Source organism: Trachemys scripta, chromosome 1, assembly GCF_013100865.1.
Source record: "Trachemys scripta elegans isolate TJP31775 chromosome 1, CAS_Tse_1.0, whole genome shotgun sequence".
NCBI lineage: Eukaryota > Metazoa > Chordata > Testudines > Emydidae > Trachemys > Trachemys scripta.
The window spans coordinates 342,442,115-342,469,728 of NC_048298.1; the positions used below are offsets into that span (position 1 = coordinate 342,442,115).

Genomic DNA, 27,614 nt, shown 5'->3' on the forward strand with positions numbered 1-27,614 from the left:
GAGGACCAAACAGATCCGGGACAGGCTGCTCCGGCTCTTTACTCAAAAAGGGACCTAAATTTTTTCTTCTGTTGCTCTGGCTCTCAGACCTCCATGCAGAGCTAGCTGGTGATATGGTGCTGGACAGTCAGAGACACAATAAATCCTTTCCTGACCTTACTATGCTGTGTTGGTGTGGCAAATTAAGGAATTGATCTATGCACAATTCATAGAGTTGCCACACCAACACAGCATAGTAAGGTCAGGAAAGGATTTAATGTCTCTCTGACTGTCCAGCACCATATCACCAGCCAGCTCTGCATGGAGGTCTGAGAGCCAGAGCAGCAGAAGAAAATTTTAGGTCCCTTTATGAGTAAAGAGGCGGAGCAGCTTGTCCCGGATCTGTTTGGTCCTCACCCCGTAGATGATAGGATTTAGCACAGGGGGCATCAAGAGGTACACATTGGCAATGAGAACGTGGAAATGCAGGGGCACATTCTGGCCAAACCGGTACATGAGGGAGAAGAAGAGACTTGGGATGTAAAAGGCTAAGATGGCACAAAGGTGGGAGATGCAGGTCCCAAAAGTCTTGATCCGGGCGTCCTTTGTGGGGAGGCTGAAGATGGCCCTGAGGATCTGGGTGTAGGACAGGGCAATAAAAATCGCATCCAGACCCAACACACAGAATAGCACAAAGAGGCCATAGTAACTACTGACGCGGATGTCGGCGCAGGCCAGCTTCACCACAGCTATGTGCGCGCAGTACGGCTGGGGGATGACATTGGTTCTGCAATATGGCCACTGCCTTACCAGGAAGGGATAGGGCAATGCAAGCAAGCCGCTGCGCAGCATCATGGCCAGGCCAATCTTGGCCACGATGGAGTTTGTCAGGATGGTGGAATGTCTCAGGGGATTGCAGATGGCCACGTAGCGATCCAAAGCCATGGCCACGAAGATCCCAGACTCCATCGCTGAGAAGCAGTGAATGAAGTACAGCTGGGTGAGGCAAGAACTGAAATCTATCTCTCTCGAATTGAACCAGAAGATGCTCAGCATTTTGGGCACAATGGACGTAGATTCCACCAGGTCAGTTACGGCCAGCATGCAAAGGAAATAGTACATGGGCTCATGGAGACTCGGCTCCATCTTCACAATGAATAGGATGGTGAAGTTCCCCAAGATGGCTATGGTGTACATGGTGCAGAAGGGGATGGAGATCCAGACATGGGCTGCCTCCAGGCCAGGAATGCCCAGCAGGATGAAAGTGGAGGGGTTGCTGAAGTCGGTTGTGTTGGAATCTGACATGGAGTAGGGGAGAAGGTGACCAATACTGAAGCAGAACGGTCTCTCCTGCATGTACCATATGTTCACTCAACTTCCTGTATGTGCCCAGGCTCTCAGATGATGGCCGCTGTACAAATGCCTGGATGGAGACACAATGTTAATATGAGACACTACATATGTTATGGGAGGCTCTTCTCATGGGTGAGGGAGATTGGTCGCTCTTCACACACTGAAAAATAACATTTTCATTATTCAGATAAATGAATTATGAACAACAGACCCTACTAATGCCGATTCCATATTGTATGGGGCTCCTTGCATCAATATTTCCTACATGTCATGGTCTGAGAAACCTTAATAGGCACCAGCAGGAAACATGCTTCTGAATATTGTTTATCCATATTGTTCCTGTCAAGACTGAATCCCAACTCTGTCACTCCACCATTATTGCATCAAAGTGTTACAAATCTTATTTGAATCATACTGTACAATAGCATGTCTATGGATAGAAATTCCATGTCTTAGAATAAGAATACAGCGGTAGGGATATATTACAGACCGCCTGACCAGAATTGTGATCATGACTATGAAATATTCAGGGCAATTAAACAGGCTATTAAAATAAAAAACTAATTAATAATGGGGGATTTCAACTATCCCCATATTGACTGGGTACATGTCACCTGAGGATGGGATGCAGAGATAAAGTTTCTTTACACCTTAAAGGACTGCTTCTTGGAGCAGCTATTCTTGGAACTCACATGAGGCGAGGCAGTTCTTGATGTAGTAATAAGTGGAGCACAGTTCAATTTCAGAAAGGGGAACTACACAAAACTTAGGAAGCTAGTTAAACAGAAATTAATGGGTACAGCACCAAAAGTGAAATCCCTGCAAGCTGCGTGGAAACTTCTTAAAGACACCATAATAGAGGCTCAACTTGAATGTAAAATGGGAGAATAACATGAGGGGGAAAGGAGTCCAGGAGAGCTGGCTGTATTTTAAAGAATCCTTATTGAGGTTGCAGGAACAAACCATCTCGATGTGTAGAAAGAATAGTAAATATGGCAGGCGACCAGCTTGGCTTAATAATGAAATCCTTGCTGATCTTAAACACAAAAAAAGAAGTAAAAAGAAGTGGAAGCTTGGACAAATGGCCAGGGAGGAGTATAAAAATATTGCTCAAGTATCAGGAGTGAAATCAGGAAGGCCAAATCACACTTGGAGTTGCAGCTAGCAAGGGATGTTAAGAGTAACAAGAAGAGTTTCTACAGGTATGTTAGCAACAAGAAGAAGGTCAAGAAAATGTGGTCCTCTTACTGAATGGGGTAGGCAACCTAGTGACAGAGGATGTGGAAAAAGCTAATGTATTCAATGCTTTTTTTGCTTCTGTCTTCATAAACAAGGTCAGCTCCCAGACTACTGCACTGGGCAGTACAGTATGGGGAAGAGGTGACCAGCCCTCTGTGGAGAAAGAAGTGGTTCAGGAATATTTAGAAAAGCTGGAAGACCACAAGTCCATGGGGCCAGAGGAACTGCATCCAAGGGTGTTAAAGGAGTTGGCTGATTTGATTGCAGAGCCATTGGCTATTATCTTTGAAAACTCATAACGATCGGGGGAGGTCCCGGATGACTGGAAAAAGGCTAATGTAGTGCTCGCCCTTAAAAAAGGGAAGGAGGAGGATCCAGGGAACTACAGGCCAGTCAGCCTCACCTCAGTCTCTTGAAAAATCAAGGAGCAGGTCCTCAAGGAATCAATTCTGAAGCACTTGGAGAGAGGGAGGTGATCATGAACAATCAACATGGATTCACCAAGGGCAAGTCATGCCTGACCAACCTAATTGCCTTCTATGATGAGATAACTGGCTCTGTGGATATGGGGAAAGCAGTGGGTGTGATATATCTTGACTTTAGGAAAACTTTTGATATGGTCTCCAACAGTATTCTTGCCAGCAATTTAAAAAAGTATGGATTAGATTAATAAACTATAAGGTGGATAGAAAGCTGGCTAGATTGTCGGGCTCAATGGGCAGTGATCAACAGCTCTATGTCTAGTTGGCAACCGGTATGAAGCGGAGTGCCAGGGGTCAGTCTTGGGGCCAGTTTTGTTTAACACCTTTATCAATGATCTGGATGATGGGATTAATTGCACCCTCAGCAAGTTTGCAGATGAAACTAAGGTGGAGGGAGAGGTAGATACGCTGGAGGGTAAGGATAGGGTCCAGAGTGACCTAGACAAATTGAAGGATTGGGCTAAAAGAAATCTGATGAGGTTCAAGAAGGACAAGTGCAGAGTCCTGCACTTAGGAAGGAAGAATCCCATGCACCACTACAGGCTGACTAAGCAGCAGTTATGCAGAAAAGGACCTGGGGATTACAGTGGACGAGAATCTGGATATGAGTTAGCAGCGTGTCCTCGTTGCCAAGAAGGATAATGGCATATTGGGCTACATTAGTAGGAGCATTGCCAGTAGATCGAGGGAAGTGATTATTCCCCTCTATTCAGCACTGGTAAGGCCACACCTGAAGTATTGCATCCAGTTTTGGTCCCCCCCACAACAGAAAGGATGTGGACAAATTGGAGAGAGTCCAGCAGAGGGTAACGAAAATGTTTAGGGGGCTGGGACACAAGACTTACGAGAAGAGGCTGAGAGAATTAGGGTTATTTAGTCTGCAGAACAGAAAAGTGAGGGAGGATTTGATAGCAGCCTTCAACTACCTAAAGGGGGTTCTAAAGAAGATGGACCTTGGCTGTTCGCAGTGGTGGCAGTTGACAGAACAAGAAGCAATGGTCTCAAGTTGCAGTGGGGGAGGTCTAGGTTGGATATTAGGAAACACTATTTCAGTAGGAGGGTGGTGAAGCGCTGGAATGGGTTAAGTAGGGAGGTGGTGGAATCTCCATCCTTAGAAGTTTTTAAGGCCCTGCTTGACAAAGACCTGGCTGGGATGATTTAATTGGGGATTGGTTCTGCTTTGAGCAGAGGATTTGACTAGATGACCTCCTAAGGTCTCTTCCAAATCTCATATTCTATGATTCTATGAATCTATGATTGCAAAACTTGGAACAAAATTTTATTTAAGTTAATCAGAAGCAGGAAGCCTGCTAAACAACCAGAGGGGCCATTGGATAATCAAGATGAAAAATCGGCACTTAGGGACAATAATGTCATTGTGGAGAAACTAAATGAATTCTTTGCATTGGTCTTAATGGCTGAGGTCATAGAGCAAGTTTTGGCACAAATTTATAAATGAAAAAGTAATAAGTCACTAGGTCTAGATAGTATTCACTGAAGAGTGCTGAAGGAACTCAAATGTGAAATTGCAGAACTACTTTTAAATAAGCTTCTGTACCAGATGACTGGAGCATAGCTAATGTGATGCCAATTTTTTAAAAAGGGCTCTAGATGTGACATCAATTTCAGGCCGGTAAGCCTGACTTCAGTACCGGGCAAACTGGCTGAAACTATAATAAAGAACAATATTGTCAGATATGTAGATAGACAAAATTTGTTTGGGAAGAATCAACATGTGTTTTGTAAAGGGAAATCACCAATCTACTAGAATTCTTTGACGGGGTTCATAAGTATGTGGATAAGGGGGATCTGGAGGACATAGGGTACTTAGATTTTCAGAAAGCCTTTGACAAGGTCCTTCACCAAAGGCTTTTAAGCTGCCGCGGGATAAGACAGAAGGTGCTCTCATGGATTGGTAACTGGCTAAAAGATAGGAAACAAAGGATAGTATAAATGGCATAAATGGTGAGTTTTCAGAATGCAGAGAGGTAAATACTGATGCCCCCCAAGGGTCTGTTCTGGGACCAGTCCTATTCAACATATTCATAAAGATCTGGAAAAAGAGGTAAACAGTGGGGTGGCAAAATATGCAGATGATACAAAATTTCAAAAGGTGGTTAAGACCCAGGCAAAATGCGAAGAGCTGTTAAAGGATTTCTCAAAACTGTGTGACTGGGCAACCAAATGGCAGATTCAATTTAATATTGATAACTGCAAAGAAATGCACATTGGAAAGCATAATCCCTACTACACATATAAAATGATGGGGTCTAAATTACCTGTTACCACTCAAGAATAAGATCTTGGAGTCATTGTGCATAGTTCTCTGAAAACATCCACTCAATGTGCAGCTGCAGTCAAAAAAGAAAACAGAGTGTTGGGAATAATTAAGAAAGGGATAGATAATAAGACAGAAAATATCATATTGTCTCTATATAAATCCATGATATGCTCACATCTTGAATACTGTGGGATGATGTGGTCACCTCATCTAAAAAAAAAAAAAGACTGGAATTGGAAAAGTTCAGAAAACGGCAATAAAAATTATTTTGGGTATGGAAGCATTTCTTTGTGATGAGAGATGCATAATACTGGGACTTTTCAGCTTGGAAAAGACACGACTAAGGGAGGATATGCCTGAGGTCTGTAAAATCATGATTGGTGTAGAGAAAGTAGATAAGGAAGTGATATTTACTCCTTCTCATAACACAAGAACTAGGGGTGACCAAATGAAATGTATAGGCAGCAGGTTTAAAACAAATAAAATTAAGTATTTTTTTTTACACAATGCACAGTCAACCTGTGGAACTCCTTGCCAGAGGACGTTTTGAAGGCCAAGACTATAACAGGGTTCAAAAAAGAACTAGATAAAATCATGGAGGATAGGTCCAACAATGGCTATTAGCGAGGATGGGCAGGGATGGTGTCCCTAGCCTCTGTTTGCCAGACGCTGGGAATGTGCAACAGGAAATGGATCATTTGATGATTACCTGTTCTGTTCATTCCCTCTGGGGCAGCTGGCACTGGCCACTGTCAGAAGACAGGATACTAGGCCAGATGGGCCCTTGGGCTGACCCAGTATGACCATTCTTAAGTTCTTATTTTCTTATGGATTGGCCATTGTAGGTGGTGATAGTGGCACTACTTTTAGTTAGGGCAGTCTGGCAAGTTCAATTTGAAGATCTTATTTTCAGTTGCTTATAAGTTTACCAAACTGTCACTGTTTTGACTGAAAAATTCACATACTGGGTTTCTGCTTCTGGTCTGAATTGTTTGAAAGTTTCAGGCATAACAGTTCAACTGACTTCATTAATAAAGCTAGAAGAAAACATGTCTTGCCCATGTAGAAAATTTCATATAAGTGTTCCAGTGAGGAACACTATCACCTCCATGCTTTCCAGCAAATTAAAATCAGGTAACAGCTCCCCTCCCCCTCACTCGTTAATAGCCAAGCCCTGAAATCCAAGGGAAGAGGTGACACTGTCTGTGTATTAACACACATCTGGCTCCTGAGGTCTTTTCTCAGTTCTAACTCCAAGGAAACTTTTGCCTTAGTGGGGCCTGAGCAAACTATGGGCCATGGCCTCCAAATTTGGTCTTGTATTGGACATCTAGTAACACCTTTCATTCTGAAGAATGAACTGTGTCACTGAAATACAGCCACCTTGGGGCTGGAGGTCATCAGCTTGGGGTGAAGGGGGCAGGAAAGAGGGACAATTTGGCCAGTGATACTACAGCAAACTCACCACCTGTGTCCAGGGTCCTAGGGTATTTAATGGCTGTGCACAGCGGAAAGGATCACAGATCCAAACTCTATCCCATAACACTCATGTTCTATTAGGTTTGTCCAATAGGTGAGCTCCTCAGCAGGAGATGGGTACCTGTGAATGCTGAGAAGGAAGTGTCTTCCCTAGGAATCCCCCTCAGGTAGCCGTGTCCCACACTTCTCTCACCCCAGCATCTGCAGCAGCATCCCACACCGAGAGCTGACACAGGGGCATGCACCATTTATAATATAGCTCTGTGCAATCCCAGTGCGGTTCACTCAGCCTCTAGGGCAGAAGCGGCATCTAAATGGAAACAGGCTGGACACCAGAGGCACTCTAGCCAATATTTTTATTCCCTTTCTGTTCTCCTGTGTTCTTTTTCCAGCTATAGGAGTAAACAATAATTAAGGATACTTCCCAAAGGGAAATGAGAACTCTTGGGCTCTGTGCTGATTCAGAGAGGAATTGGCTGCTCTGTGCATTTGTGTATATTTAAAAATTATAGTTGATTACTAAGAAAACTACAGATAATGCCTAGATCTGCATAGGGCCTGACACCCTGTAAATGCCAAGGTGGGATGAGTAGTAGTAGACAGAGAGATCGAGAGGTAAATGACTGATGGGAAACCTGAGCACTTTTTGCAGGTACATGGGGATGTCGCTAATGGATCACAGATCTTTAATTCTCATCTGTGACTATCATCATAACCTGTAGCACCTTTTATTAAAGTATCTTCAAAATACCTTCTAGAGGAAAGTCACTATGAACATATCCCCATCATATAGATAGGTCAACTGAGGCAAAGGGAGATGTGAATTGGGAAAAGTCACACAGAGAATGACAGACAGAATACGTCAGTCCTGATTTCCCTACCATAACCACGGTCTCTCCGTCACTTACTGAGCGCATGACAAGAGGGAAATGAACTCACGGTCCAGCCAGGCCTGTTTGTTGGGTGGATGTGATGGACTTTGCCAGGATGCAACCTGCAATGGTTACATCTGAACCCTCTGTTAAACCAATCTAGGCCCCTTCTTACACTGTGAGACTCTGACAAGGTGCAATCATCTCGCACTTACACAGCCATTCACAGTCAGGGACAGAGCCATCTGTACTTACATGAATACTTTCACTAACCAGTCATGATTCAACAATACAGAGGCTCCAATCAGCTCACCCTACTTCTCCAGCCTAGGACCCCAGACTTATACCATCGTGCCCTGATCAAAAGTTTCACCAATGTAACTTTATTACCCAGTCTACCTCTCATAGAACCATAGAATATCAGGGTTGGAAGAGACCTCAGGAGGTCATCTAGTCCAACCCCCTGCTCAAAGCAGGACCAGCCCCAACCAAATCATCCCAGCCAGGTTTGTCAAGCCGGGCCTTAGAAACCTCTAAGGATGGAGATTCCACCACCTCCCCAGGTAACACATTCCAGTGCTTCACCACCCTCCTAGTGAAATAGTGTCTCCTAATTTCCAACCTAGACCTCCCCCACTGCAACTTGAGACCATTGTTCTCCCTCAATGTGGAGAGGACAATGCACCAGCCCTGTTCCTGAGCAGATTTCCCTTTTACATTTCAAACAATGCGCTGTTAGTTTAAAAAAAATGTAAAACAGATTAGGTACAGAAAGATAGATTTTAAGTGATTATAAGTAATAGCGGACTGATCAAAGTTGATTACCTAAGAATTAAACAAAATCAAAACTTAAATTCTGTACACTAGACAGAGATTAAATCATCAGCATCTCATCTTTATGGTACTGATGTGGATGTAAAGTCTCTTGTGGTTGTTACCTAGGAACAAACACATTTGAAATACTGGCATATTGTCAATATTCATAACTTTAGGTATAGAAATGATACATGTACACCAATAGTATAATCATATTCAGAGGGTTCATCAGATGCAACAAGAAACTGGCAGACTTCAGCTCCAAGTCAAAAAAGCAATGGAAGAACAGCAGAAACTGTATCCTCTTGAAAGTTCAGTTTATAACAATGTTGGTATGTTGTATTACTCTGAGCAGTTTTCTGTGTTTAGCCCATTATGCTATGACCAGGGGAAGGCGATTCTAACCTGGTGTGAAATAGCTGTTTGTCTGTGCAAGAAAGCAGTTTGTCTGTGAATGAAGTGTCTGAATGTCTGTCTTATGTCTCAGAAGTGAATCTGGAATTAGATCAAGCACAGAAAGAACTCATTGGTCAGGAAAATGTTTCTCAGGAGCAGACTAATGTGGATGGTCAGGTTAAATCCCTGGCTGAGGAAGAAAAGTGTAGATTTTTGATGGGAGAGGAGGTCAAAGAAAGTTTGAATGAACCTAGGCAGCTTTGTGAGCTGATGGCTTTGTCTAGTCAGCAATTTGGGAAGGCAAGGAGAGTGGAAGATGAGTGTCCCTATCCCTTACCTGTTACCTGTGTGGAGAATTGTCAGTGAAGGAAATATGCCTGTGTCTGTCAGGGGTAATGACTTGTCTATGGAGGGAGCTATCTCAGTCTCTAAGCAGTTGTCTGTGAACAGTCCTGTGTGTTGGGACAAGGGAAATGAGATCCCAAGCAGTGTTTCTGGTAAAGGAGAATGTGTCTCCAGTTCTTTGTCTGTGGGGAAGACAGAAGGTGCCTTTCAGCCTGTGATGGTTGAGGGTAGTGCAGTTGTCTTAGAGTTGGTTCTGGATTCAACTAAAGCCCAGGAAGGGAATGATCCTAAGTTTGTGTCTGCTGGGGAGAATGGCACTGTAACTAGGTGGCATCCAGTTAATCCCAGAGACCAGACAATTTTGGTGCTTGTATTTTGCCTGTTGCTACTGTGTGGTTGGAAAAGGGTGTATCAGTTCTGTCTGATCAGGGTGATACCCTAGCCAGGGCACAAGGAGAGCATGAAGGTGATTTAATTGTGTTACCAACTGACATTTTGGAAACTTGTAGCAAGAAGGAAAAGATTCCTGAGCTTGTGTGTGGTGAAGGGAAGGAAAATGCTTCTGACCCTTTAACTATGAAATCTAGCAGTTTGCCTGAAAGGGGATTGTGTAGGAATCTGCCTGATGAGCCAAAGGTGATCCTGGATGTAAGTGAGACCCAGAAAGAGTCTGTTGTTGCTCAGGGAAGTGTTCCTTTAGAGCAAACCCTAGGTGAAGAGGATAAGGGCAGAATTTCTGTGAGGGATGAATTGTTGCTTAGAGAAACTCCTAGGAAAAGGAATTCTCATGGTAGTCTGTGCAAGCACTTTGATGTAGCTGAAGGGTGTGAAAGTGATTTAATCAGGGAAGTTTCAGTTCCTAACAGCCAGAAATGTTCTGTTGTAAATGGATCCACTGACTTTCTTTTTGAAAGATCCAGTGTGGATAGCTTTGAGAAGGTCTCAGATGGCGTAAAAGCTGTTAAGAAAGTTGAACAGCCCTATAACCAAGTGGCTGTGTTTGACCAGTTTGTGGGGAAGACAAGGTTGTTGAAAGAGGAATGTCTTCATGCTGATTTTTTGGGTAAGCAGTGTGTGCTTCAGGGTCTAAGGACAGATTTGGTTACTGGTGTTTCAGAACAGAACAGTTTTAGGGCTGAATGCTTAAGGATGCTGGGGAGAGCAAGCAAACTCTCACCCTCAGACTCTTTGGATTTGTGTGGTATCTCTGTAAGACACTCCAGCCTTGGAATTGCTAGCAGTTAAGGATCTGAAAACTGGTGAAAAGGCTCCTGTCTGTGTTGATGCAAATTACATGGCTGACAGAAAGAAGAAAGACTTGCTAGTAGCTGTTAGCAAAGAGAGCACGACCAATCAGCCAGTGAATTCTGTTAAGCAAAAAACCTCAGGATTTGACCCTTCAAAACAGGAAGAAAAGAAAAAAAAACCATTATCAGGCTAATGGTATTAAACAAAAGGCATGGTCTAACAAAAATGCTTGTTGTCAGGGTTCCCTCCCAACTCTGAACTCTGGGGTACAGATGTGGGGACCCACATGAAAAACCCCAAAGCTTATTTTTACCATCTTAGGTTAAAAACTTCCCCAAGGCACAAATCCTTTCCTTGTCCTTGGATGATATTGCTGCCACCACCAAGTGATTTAGACAACAAATCAGGAAAAGGGTCACTAGGAGCTCCTTGTTCCCCAAAATATTCCCCCCAAACTCCTTCACCCCCTTTCCTGGGGAGGCTTGAGAATAATATACTCACCAATTGGTTACAATGTGAGCACAGACCAAACTCCTTGGTTCTTAGGACACTGAAAATCAATCAGGTTCTTAAAGAAGAATTTTATTTATAAAAAAAAGTAAAAGAATCACACCTGCAAAAAACAGGATGGAAGGTAACTTTACAGGGTAATAAAAAGATTTAAAACACAGAGGATTCCCCTCTAGGCTCAGCTTCAAAGTTAGAAAAACAGGAATAAAACTCCCTCTTAGGACAGGAAAAATTCACAAGCTGAAACAGAAGATAATCTATCACATTTCCTTGTAATCTCATATGCTCATTTCAGGTATGTTTTCAGGAGATGTTTTTCTGCCTGGTTTTTCTCTCAGTCCAGAGAGGGAACAACAAAGAGAGCACAAACAAAACCTCCCTCCCCCTCAGATTTGACAGTATCTTCTTTCCTTATTAGTCCTTTTGGTCAGGTGCCAACCAGGGTATTTGAGCTTCTTAACCACTTACAGGTAAGGATTCAGTACAGCTTAGGAGGGATATTATGCTACTGTTAGTTGTATGTTTATGATAGCTTGCAGAAAGAGGGGGAGACAGTAGCATGTGACTCTGTGAGCCCCCATGTCTCACCTCTGTGTGGGGGCACTGCCCCACAAACTAAGACCCTGGGCAAGACCAAGCTGCCACCGCCTCCCTTTGTTTCTCAGTCACTTTTGAAAGGGAAGCAAAGAAATCTGCAGGGGACCTGTTTTCATTCTCCCAAGAATACACCACACAGAACCCCCATTGTCCAGTTCCCCCCGCACAGAACCTCCAGAGATCCACTGCCCCATGCCCTTCCTTCCCCCCAGCCATGCTCACTGGCCTGCTGGAATTGACTATATCCATGCATGGGCTGAGCCTGCAGCACTGCTGGGGCCGGTCAGGGATCCCTCTGGCCCCTTGGAAATGGCACAACCAGCCAGGACACAGCAGGAGCCCGGCCTGCCCCAGCCTGCCCTGTCCAGGCTCCCTCAGGACCCACATGCCTGGAGGGGCCCAGTAGGGCCATCACTAGACATTGTGGTGCCCTACATCTCCGCAGGGGGGCATCCCTAGGCCTCCACAGGGGGGAGGCTGTGCCCAAGGTCTGTGGGGAGCAGGAGCAGGCTTGGGGGTAGGGGAGATCTGCCCCCCAGCATGAGCCAGCGGAGAAGGCTGAGGACGGGTCGCTCCACTTCCAGCGGCCTGGTGAGTGCAGGACATGATTAACCCCTTCTGCAGTCCCCTGGGGTGTAGCTCAGGGGAAGAGGTGGAGTGGGGGGGCAGGGCTGGGGCAGATCAGGGGTGGGAAGAGGCTGGGTGGGAGCAGAGTAGGGGCGGGGGCAGCTTTCCTGGACGGCTTGGTTGGCCGGGGGATTGGGCTGGCTGCTGGGGACTGGAACACCTAGTCCGGACACTTGGGCTCCTTCTGAGTGTGGGTGCGGTGCCATGGAACCACTGGGTCAGTGGTATCAGAGGGGTAGTCGTGTTAGTCTGGATCTGTAAAAAGCAACAGAGAGTCCTGTGGCACCTTTAAGACTAATAGATGTATTGGAGCATAAGCTTTTGTGGGTGAATGCCCACTTCGTCAGATGGGACAGTGGGGTGTTTTTTTCACACCCTTGATCATAAACATTTTTACTGACAAAAGTGATAGTGTAGACAAAGACTGAGTTGCATCATAGTAAAGTTGTCCACTGCCTAAAGTAATAGAATCATAGAATATCAGGGTTGGAAGGGACCTCAGGAAGTCATCTAGTCCAACCCCCTGCGCAAAGCAGGACCAATCCCAACTAAATCATCCCAGCCAGGGCTTTTTCAAGCTAGGCCTTAAAAACCTCTAAGGAAGGAGATTCCACCACCTCCCTAGGTAACCCATTCCAGTGCTTCACTACCCTCCTAGTGAAATAATGTTTCCTAATATCCAACCTCAACCTCCCCCACTGCAACTTGAAACCATTACTCCTTGATCTGTCATCTGCCACCACTGAGAACAGCTGAGCTCCATCCTCTTTGGAAACCCCTTTCAGATAGTTAAAAGCAGCTATCAAATCCCCCTCATTCTTCTCTAGTGCAGACTAAACAATCCCAGTTCCCTCAGCCTCTCCTCATAACTCATGTGTTCCAGCCCCCTGATCATTTTCGTTGCCCTCCGCTGGACTCTTTCCAATTTTTCCACATCCTTCTTGTAGTGTGGGGCCCAAAATTGGACCCAATACTCCAGATGTGGCCTCACCAGTGCCGAATAGAGGGGAATAATCACGTCCCTTGATCTGCTGGCAATGCTTCTCCGGCAAAACAGATCTTATCTAGTCTTCCCAGACTCCAGTGGCTCTAGTGTCTCAGCTGCTTGCCCTGCTAGAGCCTGGGCAATGCCCCTTATTAGATGGCTAGCAGGTGTAGCACCGTCATGGGACGAGAACATGGTGTGATGTTGTATGACTGAATATGACCATTTGTATCATTGTTTCTACCACGGTTATGCAATTGTGACAAATCTTGTATGAAATATGTCGTTTCAGGTGTCAATGGGAAAGTTATGATTTGCTAAGTATGATTACCCCATGTATATGCATGTATCATCTTTGTGTTTGAAGTTATGAATATTGACCTGGGACTTGGACACTTATACAAGTGTTTTATTTATGGGTAACACCCCTCAGATAGAATTTATGTTAATGCCAGACAGTCATGTGTTGACAGCCTTTCAAGGACACGTAGCTCTCACAATGGGCCATAGAAGAAACACATCTCAACAAGAATAAGGAAATGGCTGCCCCTGTTAGTCAGCAATGCATGTAAGGACATGTGGCATGCTCATGTGACCCTGGACTCCAGCTTGGACCAGTATCTTTCCACGGAGGGTGTGGGCTTTGTTTGGGACAGTAAAATTCCATGCATGGGGCAGATGATAAAAAAGGAACCCCGAGACATCTCCATCTTGTCTTCATTTCTCTGCTCTGGATCTCCAGCAAGGTATCTTTGAACAAAGACTGATGATAACCCAACATGCTTGGGTTATTTCCAGAGAGACTTTTGCAAGCTACCAGGTTATTCCATCACTGCTGTGATCCTGATCTCTGAACACTGACAAATCACTTTTGTTATTAGCGCTTTAGTATTTAATTGCTAACGATTGGCAACAGTGTGATTATTGGATAAGATCTGAGTTATATATAGACCTGGCTAAGTGTTTGATCCCTTGAGATTAGAACCATCTTATATGGGGTGAAGGTGGTTTTCACTGACCATCCATCATGGAGTCCAGTGTCCGAATGGTGAGCCAATGGCTGGGATGCCTCAGGAGACTGAATTTTTGGCTTCTAGTTAACCAGTGCGGTGAGACAGAAGTTTACATTTGTTACTGGCTTGTTATAATCTAATCATAGAACAACCACCAGTCTGGGGTGAGTCTGCCCGATTTCTCAGCAGTTTGTCCTGAATTGGCATCCTCAGAGGTGTCCCACTGAGGCATGGAGACAAATGGACACCACTAGGTGCTTCACAGACTATTGCTCACTACTCCCAGGAGGTATCCCCCTTTTACAGATTGGGAAAGTGAGGCAGCAGGAAGGGAAGTGTCCTGAGCCAGGAACATAGCCCATGAGTCCTTAGCTGCCAATCCCTTGCTTAGTCTCCCGCAGACCTGGCTCATACAGTCCATGCACCCACTCGCACCATTTGAGGATTTGGCCCAAGTCATTAAACTAGTGATAAGGCATCAGCAGAGACCAATGAGCAGGGAGGGAAGATGATTGTTTATTATGTCTAGTGGGCTGCTACCAAAAGGCCCTAATCAGGGCCATGGAGTCACACACTGCACTGATTTGATTCCTCGCAGCACACTGTTGGGCTCTGTGTAGAGTTCCAGGCAGCATGTGGTCCCTGGTAAACAAGCAAGACAAGTCTGCAGACTGAGCTGTGTGGAAACCAGTTTGTGTGGCTGTAGTTTTTAGCTGTTTCTTTAATAAATTCCTCCTGTTTAAGAAGAACTTCATCTCCACTGATCACAACAAACACATAGCCTCAGTGTGTCTAATACAACCCAGGGGAGCAATGCCAGTTCATGGTCAGAGCAATGGTGTGGGGGGTGAGGGTCAGAACTGCTGGTTACTATTCTCCACTCTGCCACTGTCCTATTGGGTAGCCCTGGGTAAATCACTTTACTTCTGTGTGGCTCATTCCATGTATGACATGGGAATAACACTGCCTAGCAGCCTAAGAAGCTTCTTGATCAGGGGTCGGCAACCTTTCAGAAGTGGTGTGCCGAGTCTTCATTTATTCACTCTGATTTAACATTTTTAGAAGGGCTCTTTCTATAAGTCTATAATATATAACTAAACTATTGTTGTATGTAAAGTAAATAAGGTTTTAAAAATATTTAAGAAGCTTCATTTAAGATTAAATTAAAATGCAGCACCCACCGGACCGATGACCAGGACCCGGGCAGTCTGAGTGCCACTGAAAATCAGCTCACGTTCTGCGTTCGGCACGCATGCCATAGGTTGCCTACCCCTGTTCTACAGGTAGTAACCAGAAGCGACATGAGCGCATGTTAGACTCAGCTTCACTGTCCAGCTTCAGCCCCTGGGCAATGGGTGCCCTGTAGTTCTAGATATGGTCCGAGTATGTGTGTAAATAGCCGGCTAATGGTAGATGTGCCGTTTATCTCCATCCCTCTGAGCTACCACAGCCACCCCGGCCTCATCCCAGCATCCCGCCTTCCCAGCTAACGCAGGGGCCTATCCTTCCACATCTCTCAGCTGTTCTCCTCCTAGCTTCAAGGCTGATTCCTTGCCCTGACCCCTAGGCCTAGCTCAGGGTAAAGGGGTCCCAGCCCATCCCTATGGCAGGGACACTGCCAGCTACAGGCCCCCAGTCAGGAGGAATAAAAGGGAACTGAAATGTAAGGAAATAAGCCACACAAGGGTCTCTTCACTCATTACTTTGTAGCTGAGCTTTAGGGCCTACAAGCTGTATGATGCACAATCTCACCCACCTACCACATGACCCTGCTCCCAACCCTCAGTTGTTCTTATTCGGTTTCCTGGCTTCTCTCTCTGCTCCTGACTGGCCTGTTAGCCACAGGGCTGCGTCCTCACAGCACACACCACAGGCTATTTGTCAGGCTGCAGCACTTCCAGTCCCAGCCCCAGAGCAGAGCAAGTCCAGCTTGCAAGGGATTGAGGTGGAGATGACTGATACATTGTACATAGACTGATTCCCCAGTTTGTCACACTGACACAGCATAGCAAGGCCATGAAAAGATCACTATGGCTACCCAGTCAGTGATTGCGGGAAGGGGGCCCAGCACCATGTCACCAGGCAGCTCTGCATGGAGCTCAGTCTGAGAGGGAGAGCACCAGGAGAAAACTTTAGGTCCCTGTATAAGTAAATAGCCGGAGCAGCCTGTCCTGGATCTGTTTGGTCCTTACTCCATAGATGATGGGGTTTAGCATGGGGGGCATCAAGAGGTACACGTTGGCAATGAGAACGTGGAAATGCAGGGGCACATTCAGTCCAAACCGGTACATGAGGGAGAAGAAGAGATTCGGGATGTAAAAGGATAAGATGGCACAGAGGTGAGAGATGCAGGTGCCAAAAGTTTTGACCCGGGCGTCCTTTGTGGGGAGGCTGAAGATGGCCCTGAGGATCTGGATATAGGACAGGGCAATAAAAATCACATCCAGACCAATCACACAGAATACCACAAAGAGACCGTAGTAACTACTGACACTGGTATCGGCGCAGGCCAGCTTCACCACGGCTATGTGTGCACAATACGGCTGGGGGATGATGTTGGTTCTGCAATATGGCCATTGTCTTACCAGGAAGGGAAAGGGCAATGCAAGCAAACCGCTGCGCAGCATCACGGCCAGGCCAATATTGGCCACGATGGAGTTTGTCAGGATGGTGGAATGTCTCAGGGGATGGCAGATGGCCACGTAGCGATCAAAAGCCATTGCCACAAAGATCCCAGACTCCATCACTGAGAAGCAGTGAATGAAGTACAGCTGGGTGAGGCAGGAACTGAAATCGATCTCCCTGGAATTGAACCAGTATATTGCCAGCATTTTGGGCACGATAGATGTAGATATGACCAGGTCGGTGATGGCCAGCATGCAGAGGAAATAGTACATGGGCCCATGGAGACTCGGGTCTGTCTTCACGGTGAACAGGATGGTGAAATTCCCCAAGATGGCTGTGAGGTACATGGTGCAGAATGGGAAGGCTATCCAGACATGGGCTGTCTCCAGGCCAGGAATGCCCAGCAAGATGAAGGTGGAGGGGTTGGTGAAGTCGGTTGTGTTGGAACCTGACATGGAGTAGGGGAGAAGTTATCCAACTCTGAGGCAGAACAGTGTCCCTTGCATGTACCATATGTTCCCCTTACTTCCTGTATATGCTCAGGCTCCACGGTGATGATCTCAGTACAAATGCCTGGATGGAGAGACAATGTTAATATGAGACATTACATACACTACTGGAGGCTGTTCTCATGGGCGAGGCAGATTGGTTACTCTTCACACACTGAAAAATGACATTTTCATTAATCAGAGAAATGAATTATGAAGAAACGACCCTACTAAGGCCAATTCCATATCTTATTGGCCTCCTTGCATTAATAATTCCTACATGTCATGGGCTGAGAAACCTTAATAGGCACCAGCAGGAAACACGAGTGTGGATAGTGATTGTCCATCATTGTTCCTTAATGCAATGGAAGCCAGGCTAAAGAGTCCATGCTCTAGGGAGTTCTGCATTCACCTGGTTTCTCAAAATCTGAGATTGGGAAAACTGCAAACCATTGCCAAGAGATGTGCCAGGGGAAAACATCCCAAATAGAACATATGTCAGGGAAAAGACCTGGGTGTCATTGATAGCAGCTCCATGGAAACAAATGCTCAATCACAGCAGTGGCCAAAACAAAGACAATGTCTGGATGCCTGAAGAATGGGATGAAGAATAACCTGCTCTAGATATGCACTTAGTTTTGGTTACCCATTCTCTCTAAAAGGGTTGTCATATGCAGACAGATTGAAAAGTCTGGGACTGTTTCGTTTAGAGAAGAGACAAAGAAGGGGGCATATGATAGAGTAGAGCAAAATGAAGAATAAACTGATGACATTTAAATGGAGAAACAGAGAAGAGTTCCCAACCAGTAATATCTATAGACCCTTATTGCTACATATGGGCTAATTCCCCAAACCTGAGGCAAATTATCAGTAAAACTGATTGTGAGGAAAAATTTACACAGAAAAATGGGAAGGAAAATTGGGAGTTCTTTCAGAAGAGTTGATTGGATATTCAAAAAGTCATGATTCCACAATCAAGAAAATAGAAAAAACTTTGGACAAACACTGGTTCAGCAGCATGGAAAACAATACAAATTGTAAGTTATGAAAATTGATAAGAGATGTTAAAGACATAAGGGAAAAATCTTTGCTTGACAGGGGTAAGGATCACAAAAAGGCCGTTATTAAGTATATTAAAATCCTAGAAAATCCTAGAAAAAGTTTAGACCGATTCCTAGACAGAGAAAGTAAACTTGTTCATCTTGCAGAAAAAGGAGATGTGTTCAAAAAATATTTTTGTTCTGCATTTGTAAAGAAGCAGCATGAGGTACTCATATCACCAAAGGTGATGAAACACTCTCCAGTCCATTAGCTGTACAGGAGGGTGCTAAAGAACATGTTTAATAGAACCTTACAATTACAAACTCCAGAGTTACAAAATGACCACTCCACCACACATCTCATTCGGAACCAGAAGTAGGCAGTCAAGCATCAGCAGACCCCCCCAAAATTATTATATAATGCAGAGACCTGAAAAAGATTTAGGGGTCACTGTGGGCAATCAACTCATCATCAGCTCCTAGTGGGAACCTGCAGCCAAAAAGGCTGATTTGATCCTCGGCTGCATAAACAGGGGAGTGGTGATTTGGAGCAGGGGAAGCATTTTACCTCGGCAGATGGCATTGGTGAAATTGACTGCATCCAGTCCCGGGGTCCATATTTCAAAAGGGTTGTTGAAAAATTGGAGAGGGGGCAGAAAAAAGCTACAAAATTTATTGGAGGCTGGAGGAAATGCCTGTCAGTGAAAGACTTAAAGAGCTTCATTTATTCATCTTCAATACTACTAATGGGCTCTGTCATCGAGCAGAGAAAGGCAGAGCAAGAACCAATGGCTAGAAGCTGGGGTGATTAACCGTTGGAAGAAACTGCGATAGGAAGCGGTGGATTCTCCAACTCCCCATGTCTGCAGATCCAGACTGGTCCCTTTCCTAGAAGATCTGCTTGAGGGATTCTCTACACTTAGAATGCTACAGTGGCACTGCCATAACGATTCAGTGGAGATACTAACACTGACGGCTGGGGATCTCCCATTAGTGTATGTAATCCACTTCCCTGAGAAGTGGTAGCTAGATTGAGGGAAGAATTCTTCTGTTGAGCTCATGGTGTCTACACAGGGATAGGTTGCTATAACTACATCTCTCAGAGGTTGGATTTTTTCTGTTGCTTCAAAAAAAGGCAAATGCAATGTTAGATTGTATTAGTGGAGGCATAGCGTGCAAGTCACAGTAGGAAATAGTACCACTCTATTTAGCGCTGGTTAGGCCTCAGTTAGAATGGTGAGTCCAATTTTGGTTACTGCTCTATAGAAAGGATGTAGATTACCTGGAGAGGATCCAGAGGCCAGTGAAAAAGATGATCAAAGGGAGGAAATACAAGCTATATGAACAAAGGCTGAAGGAACCAGGCATGTTTAGCTTCAAAAAGATGAGATTAAGCGGGGGTCATGATAGCAGTCTTCAAATAGTTCTAAGGCTCCCATAAAAAACTGGAGGAAAGGTATCCTAACTTGCCGCAGAGGGCAGGAGAAGCGGCAATGGGTTCAAACTACAGTTTAGCAGATTTAGATGAAATTTCAGAAAAAAATTCCTAACTGTAAGAATTGGAGAACAATTGAACAGATGCCTCTGGAGGTTGGGAAAGTTTCTTCACTGGAGTTTTTCTAAAGGAGAAGGGAAAGTCATCTGTCTGGGGTGGTTTAGTCATAATAAATCTTGCATCATGGCAGGTGGTTAGACTAGATGACTATTGTGTTCCCTTCTCATCCTATGGCTCTATGATATTACAATGTAATCTCCTAGCGAGGAGCAGGACTTAGTCAAATAGAAGTCATGGAGATGAATACAGGGGCCATTGGGTGAAATTTAATAGCCTGTGTTATACAGGAGGACAGACTGGATGATTTAATCATGCCTGCTGACCTTGAACCCTATGAATCTATCAATAAAGAAAGTAGATCAGGCAATAATGTTTACTGTGTCTCATAACACGAACAAGGGAACATTCAATTACATTGAAAATCTGAATCTATAACAGCGAGAAAATAAAATTGTTAACAGAATCCATATTTAGCCTGTGGAACTCATTGCCTTTAACATTCCTGTACCAGGGAAAACACCACAGCAATCCAACAATGTAGTGTTCAATTTCAGAAAGGGCAACTACACAAAAACGAGGAGGTTAATTATACAGAAATTAAAGGGTACAGCGCTAAGAGTGAAATCCCTGCAAGCTGTGTGGAAACTTTTTAAAAACACCATAATAGAGGAACAACTTGAATGTATACCCCAAATTAAGAAACATAAAACGAGATCCAAAAAAAGTGCCACAGTGGCTAAACAACAATGTAAAGTAAGCAGTGAGAGGCAAAAAGGTATTGTTTAAAGAGTGGGAGTTAAATTCTATTGAAGAAAACAGAAAGGAGAATAAACTCTCTGGCAAATTAAGTGTTAAAATATAATTAGGAAGGCCAAAAAATTATTTGAAGAACAACCACCCAAAGACTCAAAAACTAGGTACATCAGAAGCAGGAAGTCTGATAAACAATCAGTGGGGCCATTGGACGATCCAGATGAAAAAGGGGCACTCACGGACAATAAGACCATTGTGGAGAAACTAAATGAGTTCTTTGCATTGATCTTCATGGCTGAGGATGTGAGGGAGGTTCCCAAACCTGAGCCATTCTTTTTAGGTGACAAATCTGGGGAATTGTCCCAGATTGAGGTGTCATTAGAGGAAGTTTTGGAACAAATTTATAAATTAAAAGAGTAATAAGTCACCAGGACCAGACGGTATTCACCAAGAGTGCTGAAGGAACCTAAATGTGAAATTGCAAAACTATTAACTGTAGTCAGTAACCTATCATTTAAATCAGCTTCTGTACCACATGACTGGAGGATAGCAAATGTGATGCCAATTTTTAAAAGGTGTTCTAAAGTTGACCCCGGCAGCTAGAGGGTTCTAAGTCTGACTTCAGTACCGGGCAAACTGGTTGAAACTATAGTAGAGAACAATATTGTCAGACATGTAGCTAGACATAATTTGTTTGGGAAGAGTCAACATATGTTTTATAAAGGAAAATCACACCTCACCAGTATACTAGAATTCTTTGAGGAGGTCAACTAGCATGTGGATAAGGGGGATCTGGTGGATATAGGGTACTTAGATTTTCAAAAAGCCTTAGACAAGGTCATTCACCAAAGGCTCTTAAGTAAAGTAAGCTGTCATGGTATAAGAGGGAAGGTCGTCTCATGGATTGGTAACTTGCTAAAAGATAGGGGGGAAAAGGATAGTATAAATGGTCAGTTTTGAGAATGGAGAGAGGTAAATACTGATGTCCTCCAGGGGTCTGTTCTGTGACCAGTCCTATTCAACATATTCATAAATGATCAGGAAAAAGAGGTAAACAGTGGGGTGGCAAAATATGCAGATGATACAAAATTTCAAAAGGTGGTTAAGACCCAGGCAGACTGTGAAGAACTATTAAAGGATCTCTCAAAACTGGGTGACTGGGCAACCAAATGGCAGATGAAATATAGTATTGATAAATGCAAAGTAATGCACATTGGAAAGCATAATCCAAACTACACATATAAAATGATGAGGTCTAAATTACTTATTATCACTCAAGAATGAGATCTTGGAGTCATTGTGGATAGTTCTCTGAAAACATCCACTCACTGTGGAGCCGCAGTCAAAAAAGCAAACAGAATGTTGGGAATAATTAAGAAAGGGATAGATAATAAGACAGAAAATATCATATTGTCTCTATATAAATCCATGATACGCCTACATCTTGAATACTGTGTGCAGATGTGGTCATCCTATTTAAAAAAGAAAGATATATTGGAATTGGGAAAGGTTCAGAAAAAGGCAACAAAAATTATTAGGGGTATGGAAGCACTTCTGTGTGATGAGAGATTAATAAAACTAGGACTTTTCAGCTTGGAAAAGAGACGACTAAGGGAGCATATGCCTGAGGTCTATAAAATCATGACTGGTGTAGAGAAAGTAGATAAGGAAGTGTTGTTTACTCCTTCTTATACCACAAGAACTAGGGGTAACCAAATGAAATTAATAGGCAGGTTTCAAACAAATAAAAGTAAGTATTTTCTCACACAATACACAGTCAACCTGTGGAACTCCTTGCTAGAGGATGTTTTGAAGTCCAAGACTATAACAGGGTTCAAAAAAGAAATAGATAAATTCATGGAGGATAGGTCCTTCAATGGCCATTAGCCAGGATGTGCAGGGAAGGTGTCCCTAGCCTATGTTTGCTAGAAGCTGGGAATGGGCAAGAAGGGGATTGATCACTTGATGATTACCTGTTCTGTTCATTCCCTCCTCGGCACCTGGCATTGGCCACTGTTGGAAGAGAAGATACTAGGCTACATGGACCTTTGGTCTGACCCAGGTATGGCCATTCTTTTTTCTTATTTTCTTATGGATTGGCCTTTGTAGGTGGTGACGGTGGCACTACTTTTAGTTAGGGCAGTCTGGCCCGTTCAATTTGAAGACCTTATTTTCAGTTGCTTATAAGTTTGCCAAACTGTCATTGTTTGGACTGAAAAATTCCCATACTGGGTTTCTGCTTCTGGCTGAATTGTTTTTTGAAAGTTTCAGGCATTACAGTTCCGCTGACTTCATTAATGAAACTAGAAAACATGTCTTGCCCATGTTGAAAAATTCGTAGAATTGTTCCAGTGAGAAGCGTTATCACCTCCATGCTTTCCAGTGAATTAAAGTCAGGTAACACCTCCCCCCCTTCACTTGTTAACAGTGGAGCCCTGAAATGCAGGAGGAGGAGGTGACACTGTCTGTGTATTAACACACATCTGGCTCCTGAGGTCTTTTCTCAGTTCTAACTCCAAGGAGACTTTTGCCTCGGTGGGGCCTAAAGAAACTATGGGCCATGGCCTCCAAATTTGGTCTTGTATTGGACATCAATTAACATCTTTCATGCTGAAGGATGCCCCGTGTCACTGAAATACAGCCACCTTGGGGCTGGAGGTCATCAGCTTGGGATGGAGGGGGCAGCAAAGAGGGACAATTTGGCCAGTGATACTGGAGCAAACTCACCACCTGTGTCCAGAGACCTGGGGTGTTTAATGGCTGTGCAGATTGGAAAGGATCACAGACCTCATTTCTATCCCATCACGCCCATGTTCTATTGAGTTTTTCAGAGGGGTGAGCTCCTCAGCAGCAGATGGGTATCTGTGAATATTGAGAAGGAAGCATCTTCCCTGGGAATCACCTCAAGTAGCCGTGTCCAAGACCTCTGTCAGAACAGCATCTACAGCAGCATCCCATGCTGAGAGCTGACACAGAGGTGTGCACTTGTTATCTTATAGCTCTGTGCAATCCCAGTGCAGGTTCACTCAGCCTCTAGGGGAGAAGCGACATCTAAAGGGAAACAGGCTGGACACCAGAGGCACTCTAGCCAATCTTTCTTTTTCCATGTCTGCGCATCTGTATTTTTTATCCAGCTATAGGTGTAAACAGTAATTAAGGGACCTTCCCAAAGGGAGATGAGAACTCCTGGGCTCTGTGCTGAATGAGAGAGGAATTGGCTGCTCTGTGTATTTGTGTATATTTAAAAATTATATTTGATTACTAAGAAAACTACAGATAATGCTTAGACCAGTCTGGTCCTCTTCTGAGATTCTGACAAGGTGCAGTCATTTCAGATCTTGCTCTTACACAGCCATTCACAGACAGGGACAGAGCCACTTGTACTTACATGAATGCTTTCACTAACCACTTACGATCCAACAATACAGAGGCTCCAGCCAGCTCTCCAGTCTTGGACCCCATCATGCCCTGATCAAAAGTTTGACTTGTGTAACTTTATTACCCAGTCTGCCTCTCATAGAATCATAAAAGATTAGGGTTGGAAGAACCCTCGGGAGGTATCTAGTCCAACCTCCTGCTCAAAGCAGGACAAACACCAACTAAATCATCCCAGCCAGGGCTTTGTCAAGCCGGGCCTTAAAAACCTTAAGGAAGGAGATTCCACTACTGCCCTAGGTAACCCGTTCCAGTGCTTTCACCACCCTCCTAGTGAAATAGTGTTTCTTAATATCCAACCTAGATCTTCCCCACTGCAACTTCAGAACATTGTTCATCCGAAGAAGTGAGGTTTTTACTCACAAAAGCTTATGCCCAAATAAATCTGTTAGTCTTTAAGATGCCACCAGACTCCTTGTTGTTCATCTACGGGATGAGGACCAAAAAGATTCGGGACAGGCTGCTCCATCTCTTTACTCATAAGGGGACTTAAAAGTTTTCTCCTGGTGCTCTGGCTCTCAGACTAAGCTCTCTGCAGAGCTGTCTGGTAACATGGTGCTGGGCCCTCTTCCCTGAGTCACTTATTAGACAGTCAAAAAGACACTAAATCCTTTCCTGGCCTTCCTGTGCTGTGACAGTGTGACAAACTAGGGAATTGTTCTGTGTTCAACTCCTTAAATCATCGCGATTCCACCTGTCTAATTTCTATTAAATGGACCCTCTGCCCAATTTCTTCCTCCAATGCCCAGCCCCTGCTCCACATCTCACTTCAGGTTCAAATACTCAGCAGCAACTACACACCACACAACAAGAACATTAACCCAGGAACCTATCCCTGCAACAAAGCCCGTTGCCAACTCTGTCCGCATATCTATTCAAGGGGCACCATAGGACATAACTATATGAGCCACACCATTAGGGGCTCATTCACCTGCACATCTACCAATGTGCCAGCAATGCCCCTCTGCCATGTATCTTGGCCAAACCAGACACAAAAGAATAAATGGACACAAATCAGACATGAAGAATTGTAACATTCAAAAACCAGCAGGAGAGCACTCCAATCTCCCTGGACACCCAATGACAGACTTAAAAGTGGCCATTCTTCAACAAAAAGACTTCAAAAACAGACTCCAGTAAGAAACTGCAGAACTGGAATTTGCAAACTGGACACCATCAAATTCAGCCTGAATAAAGACTGGGAGTGGATGGGTACTACACAAAATAATTTCCCTTTGCTGATACTCACACCTTCTTGTCAACTGTTTGAAATGGACCGCCTTGATTGCATTGGCCTCATTAGTACTACAAAAGTGATTTTCCCTCCCTTGGTATTCACCCCTTCTTGTCAACTGTTGATAATAGCCCACTTCCACTTGAATTGCTCATTTAGCATTGACCCCCCCACTTGTTAAAGCAACTCCCATCTTCTCATGTGCTGTGTATTTATACCTGCCTAATGTATTTTCCATTACATGGATCTGATGAAGTGGGTTTCAGCCCATGAAAGCTTATGCCCAAATAAATGCGTTAGTCTCTAAGATACCACAAGGACTCCTCATTGTTTTTGCTGATACAGACTAACACGGCTACCGCTCTGAAACCAGTGAGGACACAGTGTTCTGACCAAAATGCCACAGAGGAGCAGGGAGGGAACTCGGGAAGCCATATAAAGGCAGCTGAGGGTTGTGTGGCAGGCGGGCGAGATTTACACAAGATCACACAATGAGTCAGTGGCAGAACTGAGAATAAGAACTGGGAGTAATGACCCCCCAGCACCACTGCTTTGGATATGAACTGGCATTGCTCCTCTGATACCTGTACATCACCAATAATCATAACTTCAGACACAAAGATGTTATATGCACATAAACAAGATAACCATACGCTGCAAATCATAACTTTCCCATTGGCACCTGACCGGACATACTTTGTACAACATTTGTTGCAGTTGTATAACAGTGGTAGCAACAATGATAAAAATGGTCATTATTCAATCATACAGCATCACACCATGTTCTCCTCCCACGATAGTGCTACAGTTGCTAGCCTCCTAAATTAAGGACATTGCCCTGGATCTAGCAGGGCAAGCAGTGGGGACACTAGAGCCACTGGAGGATGGGAAGAGCTGATAAAAAACGTTTTGATGCAGGGACCCTGGTCCTTGTACAAATAAAGGAGGAAAAAGTTCTTTAAAAGTGAGAGATGGACGTCTGTGAACTTGAGTGTTTCCTCTAACCACAGCCAGTAATCCACATTGGCTTTGAACCATCTCAACTTGTGTTTGACTAAAGCATCTTCCAAAAAGGTGGCCAGGGCTAGATCCACAAAGGCACTCAGGTATATACTGAACTTAGGCGCCACTGCCTTTCTCAAGTCCCGTCTCATCTGCTGCCTAACCCTGCAGGAGCTGAAGGTTCTGCCAGTAGCCTGCACAAAGCAGGCTGTGTGTTGACGCTGCTCCACAGCGAACCAGCTGCTCAGAGACTTTGCTCAGGTCTCAATTCTGGTGTTCCCCTCGCCCATCTCCACCGAAGGCCCGATCAGTTAGGCATCCTCAGACCACACCTCCCCCGTGGGGCCTTGCAGATTGGGATTGCGTGTGTGTTCATGTGTGATGTGTCCATAGCTATGTGTGTGCATCTGTGGGTGTGTGTGGGCATCCGTGTGTATATGTGTGCATGGGTGTACATGTGTGTGTGTGTGTGTGCACATCAGTCCATGTGAGTGTTTGTATGTGTGTCCATGTGTGTGCACCCCCAGAATATCCCATAGCTCATCAGTTTAGTGCCCTCCCCTGGAATGTGGGAGACCCAGATTCAAATCCCTGCTCCACTGAAGGTTTATTTGTACAAAGTGGAAGAGCTCCAGACAGAGAGACTGAGCACCCCACCCAGAATTGCATTTGCCTGGTGATCAGGGCACTCACGTGGGATGCGGGAGACCTGTGTTTAAGTCCCTGGTCCAAATCAGGTAGAGCAGAGATTTTGGCTCTGATTCTCACAACTCTCTCTCAGGTCTGTCACTAGAAAGCACTGACCTGTCCTGGGCACCTCGCACCAGTAGAGGGTGCACAGCTGACAGTCCCATGAGAAAAAACGAACCTCTCCCCAGCTCATTAGCCAGGCCCCTAGAGACCCCAATTACTGGGAGTTAGGTGCTTAAGGACCTTGTATGGGTTTTGGAGACCAGAGTGACTAAACTGGAAGAGCTAAGGGAAACAGATTGATACATAAATAAGACTTTCTGGGACCGAGTAGAATAGTCCCACCCCCAGTCTGACAGCCCCTGTGCTTTTAAGGAAGATGAAAGTCTCAGGGAAAAAGAACTTCAAACTAGAGCAGCTGGGAACCTGCTTCCAGATGATGTCATGGTCTCCTGTCATACTCAGGATACCTCTCCAGGGGACGGAACTCCAGTTATTAGGAAGAGACAGGTAATAGTTAGGGGGGATTTGATCATTAGAAACAGATAGTTGGGTTTGCAATGACCGGGA

The 27,614-nt window shown here is 44.6% G+C and overlaps 2 protein-coding genes across 2 annotated transcripts; both read right to left on the reverse strand.

The window, feature by feature from the left end:
* Positions 1-336: 336 nt before the first annotated feature.
* On the reverse strand, positions 337-1,284 carry LOC117872785 (olfactory receptor 52R1-like). Its single transcript, XM_034761555.1, has one exon. It carries the CDS (start codon positions 1,282-1,284, stop codon positions 337-339), a length of 948 nt encoding a protein of 315 aa, XP_034617446.1.
* A 15,070-nt stretch (positions 1,285-16,354) lies between these two features.
* LOC117872789 (olfactory receptor 52R1-like) lies at positions 16,355-17,302 on the reverse strand. Its single transcript, XM_034761567.1, has one exon. It carries the CDS (start codon positions 17,300-17,302, stop codon positions 16,355-16,357), a length of 948 nt encoding a protein of 315 aa, XP_034617458.1.
* Positions 17,303-27,614: the final 10,312 nt, after the last annotated feature.

Coding starts and splice junctions, on each gene's coding strand:
- LOC117872789 (XM_034761567.1), bottom strand. CDS start 17,302: ATGTCAGGTTCCAACACAACCGACTTCACCAACCCCTCCACCTTCATC.
- LOC117872785 (XM_034761555.1), bottom strand. CDS start 1,284: ATGTCAGATTCCAACACAACCGACTTCAGCAACCCCTCCACTTTCATC.